The sequence below is a fragment of the Apostichopus japonicus genome, chromosome 15, assembly GCF_037975245.1.
Source record: "Apostichopus japonicus isolate 1M-3 chromosome 15, ASM3797524v1, whole genome shotgun sequence".
NCBI classification, from domain to species: Eukaryota; Metazoa; Echinodermata; class Holothuroidea; order Aspidochirotida; family Stichopodidae; genus Apostichopus; species Apostichopus japonicus.
The window spans coordinates 14,347,476-14,352,217 of NC_092575.1; the positions used below are offsets into that span (position 1 = coordinate 14,347,476).

General features: G+C 39.4%; 1 protein-coding gene across 2 annotated transcripts in view; it reads left to right on the forward strand.

The window, feature by feature from the left end:
* Window positions 1-4,742, forward strand: part of LOC139980764 (leucine-rich repeat and WD repeat-containing protein 1-like) — a 28,451-nt gene that overhangs the window by 21,421 nt on the left and 2,288 nt on the right. For both annotated transcript variants that reach the window (XM_071992675.1, XM_071992676.1), the window contains exons 11-14: window positions 719-856; window positions 1,226-1,359; window positions 2,275-2,433; window positions 4,020-4,135. In XM_071992675.1, the coding sequence (XP_071848776.1) occupies window positions 719-856; window positions 1,226-1,359; window positions 2,275-2,433; window positions 4,020-4,135 (547 nt within the window). The remainder of the gene's footprint in view (window positions 1-718; window positions 857-1,225; window positions 1,360-2,274; window positions 2,434-4,019; window positions 4,136-4,742) is intronic.

Below are 4,742 nucleotides of genomic sequence, written 5' to 3' on the forward strand. Positions count from 1 at the left end.
CAGTGCAGTTGGGTAAAAAACTTCCGCATATCATTGTATGAAGTTTTCCTTCTGCGCATTACAAGGTTTTATGGTATTAGTAACAATAAAACATGGTAGATTTCCTACTAATAGCAAAGAACACTTATTAAGCTGCCAAGTTGTGCTTTGTGATGCCATTTGCTGTAAGCTTTGAAATACTTTTCTAGTCTCATATCTTTGGCAGTTAAATCTCTTGCATACCCGACAGATTAATCTACAGAGAATACTTAAGACATTGTATCATTTTCTTGTATTGTAAACTTCATAGTTCAAGTTAGGTCACATTGTCGTGAGACTGTAATATTGCAACAGTACTTCTCATGAAGGCACATATTGACCTGTATCGAATTATGTAACCACTTTGAATTGTTGCCGTACGGGTCTCGTCGGCAGGTGTCCAGAGGGCATGTACGGTTTTAGTCGGTACTTGCCGTGGACGGTCAAGTTTTAACTAGAATGCATAATATTTGTATCGCAGTTCTCTGTGGGTAGACCCATTTCTTCTGTAATGTTATTACAAATGGTAACTTCATGATATGGTCGTGTGCTACCATGCTTTTTTGCTTTTAGTTTTTCAGGATTTTTTGAAGAGTTTTTCATTCCACAAGTACTTCAAAATAAGGTTTAAAGCTCTGAGATGATGTTTGGGTGCATGTTTTATTTTACATTCTGCTTGTTTTTGTTTATTTCTCTTCAGGAAACTTTTGAATCTGTCTGCTCCTGGTCGAGTCCTGGGTTTGATAGCTGTGCCGTCAGCTGACTTCCTCCTCGCTGGCTGTGACAACGGCTGTTACGGATGGAACATTGATACCAACGCTTTCAGTAAAAGGGAAAAGTACGCCAAAACTTTCCGTCTTGTAAAAATTGTTCTTTTTCACATGATTTTTAATGACTTCAATTATCATCTCAATGTAGCATTCTTTGGTTGTACAATCCCCCCCCCACCGCCCCCCCCTCAATTCATTATTTTATAATCAGCAAATGTGAAGTGACGGTTATATGATAACGTATTTTAACTACAAAATTTTTCGATTGCAAAATTAAAAAACAGAAATTACCTGACCAGAGCTATCAGTTTATAAAGTTTTTCCCATTTGTGATTTTTGAGATTATTTTTCCAATGAACGGAAAAACAGGAACAGACTTATTGGTTAGATGACCAGTGTGCGAGCAGTCTCTATGATTTTGTTTTGTTTTAATGCAGGAACTACAGCCTTGAATTCCTGTTACCAAGCAAAGCACGTCTCGCCTCGGCTATTAACGACGAGGGTGAGGATGATGAAGAGAAAGAGGGCGACATGATAGATGGCCTAGCGCTCTTGAAAGATCAACTCATTGGTAAAATATTGAAATTTTGTCATTTTTAGAGATATTTTTTGTTTGTTTGTGCATCTTTGGTTTGTCTGCTCAAAAAATGATTGGTTTTTTGTTTTTCATAGTTTTGTACGAGTTTGTTCTGAGAGTGTGTTCATTTTGGAAAACAAAAATTTACTCAGGAGAGTGGCTGGAATTAGTGACTGGCATTTGCAATTTTTAAATTTCATGGCTTAAAAATAACAGAGACTTCTCCTTATGATGACTAGTCCAAACCTACATAGCTTAGGATCAAGGTCTAAAGTCATTAACCTGTCTGAACCTTGCTATTTCTGATTGGTTTAACAAGGCATTTGATGTTCTGGTAACCACCCCTGATCCAGTTTGCCTTAGGGAAAGGACCATTCAACCTCGTGGTCTTCACATCCAAGAAGGGAATTGACTAACCCACTTGATTCTTTCACCCACCATTTGCCCTCCCCCTTTTCTTTTCTTTCCCCCCGTTCCCCACCACAATTGCTATCTCTGTATGAATCTTCACTCCTTAAACTCCATTGCTGTATCCCTTTGTTATTCCCCTCTTCACAGTTAATCCTCAGTTGATCTTCCTCAGTATTTTAATCCCCTGCGACCCCTTCATATCCTGTTTTCTTTTCTCTTCGCTGCCTGTGTTCCGTCTCTTGTACTCCATATTTTAGTGATCGAATTAAACTCTTCTTCTTCTTCTGTATCTGGCGGTTGACCCTGTTTTCCGTCTTAGTCGGACCCTGAATAGATCCATCTAGGATTAAACTATCAGGCCGTCCTAACTGTTAAACATTTGCCTACACTAACTATTTACAGCTGTAAATAAGGAGCAGTGTTTGATAGTGTCTTGTTCCATTTCACCGTATGATATTCTCGCCTTATCGTGTTCCTTTCCTTTCTCTGTGAACTCAGCAAGTAAAGTGGCGTGTGATGGTTCCATCCATATCTGGTCTCTCAAGGATGCAAGGACCGTGAAGAAAGGTACCCAGAAAGATGTCACCATCAAACCAGTTTACTCTTTGGAATGGTGCGATTCTGACAGCGTTTATCTAGACATTGGAACATGGCCTGGTGAGTAAAATCAGTACAGGCTTAAATTACTGAGAGTAATCCTACTCGATGGTAGTTCATATTAATTCCACTAAAACCAAGTCATTCGACTCTGTGCATTAAAGGGTGTGAAGACTCGCTCAAAGAGAAACGTCTAATGCCGGTGATCTGACCTAGTTTCAAATGAGGTGTAACAGAAGTGTTAGACACCACCATCGATCCCAGAAAATACACACACAGCTTGCTACCGTCGGTAATTAGACGCTAGTGTACAGTCAGTACATACAGCTGCGGTCAGTACCCACAGTCTAGTGTAAAACGATACAGCGATGGACATCTCAGGTCCAGCTAAAGATAACAAGGTATCACGTTTCATTACTGTCTGCATTGTAGCGACACGAACAAAACGTCACTTGCAAGCAACAGAAAGTTAACTTTTTCAGATGGCCTTTAAACTGGCCAAAAGTTGAAAGCCTTTCATGTAAAGTTCCATCGTAATAGTTATTTGGTTATTTTACTGAAGCTTTAGTACACATGTAATTGAGTTGCACTATTGAACATCGCGTTCCGAGAAGTGTCATCTCGTTAAGATTATATAATCCATACAGATGTGGGCACCTATTGCTCACTTAATCTATTAAACACAGAGATGTGAGCGGTGGCAATCAGTTCGTTGCTCCTATTTACTTCTGTTCAGATCAATTTTGTGTCCCTTAAATTTCATGCAATTTTTTTTTTGTGCTTCATTTGCAATCCTTGGATGGTTACATCCATCTTGAGGGAGTAAAGTAACAAATCATCTGTTTGTGCATAAATTTTCTAAATAAATATATGTTATTGACATTATTCAACTGCCATTTGGTACTAGTGGTAGTAGTATAAGTGTGTATAACGTTTGAGAAATCCAAGTTACGGAACATGCTGTATGCCTCGGTGACAATTAGAACCTCCATAGATGTTGTGCTGCTAGATTCCTCCCATGTCATTATTTCACCAAGTGTCATAATGTTCCCACCTGGAACACTGGGTTGAATATGTACAATTCACACACAAAAAATGGAGAGAGACATCAATTATAGCGAAAAGCTACATCTCTAGTTTATTGTCAGTCTCTACTTCAAAGGTATCAAAAAATAATCGGAAAAGAGTATCAGAAAAGACTGCATCTCTCCTCACTAGCTGTAGTCCACCCTCTGCTATAGTTAATTACTATCCCCCTCTCACCTTCTTTGTTCTGCCCAACATCTCCTCCCCAACAGATCTGGACTTGTTCTTTCCCAAAATAAACCAAATTAAAACAATAGTGTCTTTTGTGACCATGTGATGCACCATGCATCTAAACAAGAATGAGTAATAGACCCAGGTCAAAGGTCATTGGATTGTTACTATGGGCAGTTGTTCATCCTCTGCCCACCAAGGAGAAAACTATGGATGCCTTTAGGTGATACATCTTTACACCAAGATCTCCATGCTTATGTCTGCTACTTTTCAGTCCAAAATTTTATTTTCAATTTTTATACAATTTTATTCGTTATTGCCTGTAGTGTGTCCTTGTTTGTTTTGGTTGATGTTACTGCTTATGACTATGCATCTGGTTTCTCTCACAGGTTGCGGTGTTCTGGTCAGCGGTGACGACCAAGGTGAAGTCTGGGTATACGATGTCTTCAAACAGGCCGAGTTGGCAGAGTCTGCCAAAATAAAGGGACCCTTCAAGCCAAATCAGGTAGTTAAACGGTCTTCTTTACTATGTCCTTATCTTTACAGGCAATGATTGTGCTACACGTGTGGACTCAAAATGGATGACATAACCTTTAACCCTGACTCAGTATAATGCCTACCATATAAAACAAAATAAGAGAAATGTTTGCAGTCTTGCTCTGTTTGTTCTCCGAATGAAGTTGCGCTGGTCTTCCTTGTAAGCTCAGGACGTGCACGAAATGGATGTTGTGGCGAGCCAGGGTGACATTTTGAATCCAAATCCTCTGCAACACTTTAGGATGTGCTAACTTTTCATGAGAAAAAGTGGAAATATAACCCTTGCATCAGAACTTAAGGATTGGAAACTTCCTACATAGCATTGTCCATCAGCCATTTTGAAATATCATATTACAAGATGGCCCTTGTACCAATTACTCTGGTTTACTTACAGTCTGCTGTCATTCAGTGACTTTATTTTTACAGTTGATTCACGGCTCGGTATCACCATCATCATCCTTCTGATATTACAGGTGGGGGGGAGGGGGAATGGGTTTGGCAAGTCGCATTAATATTGCTTTGAAACCATGTTTCCCCGCTCGCGTTATAAACCAACCATTCATCTCCATTTTCAG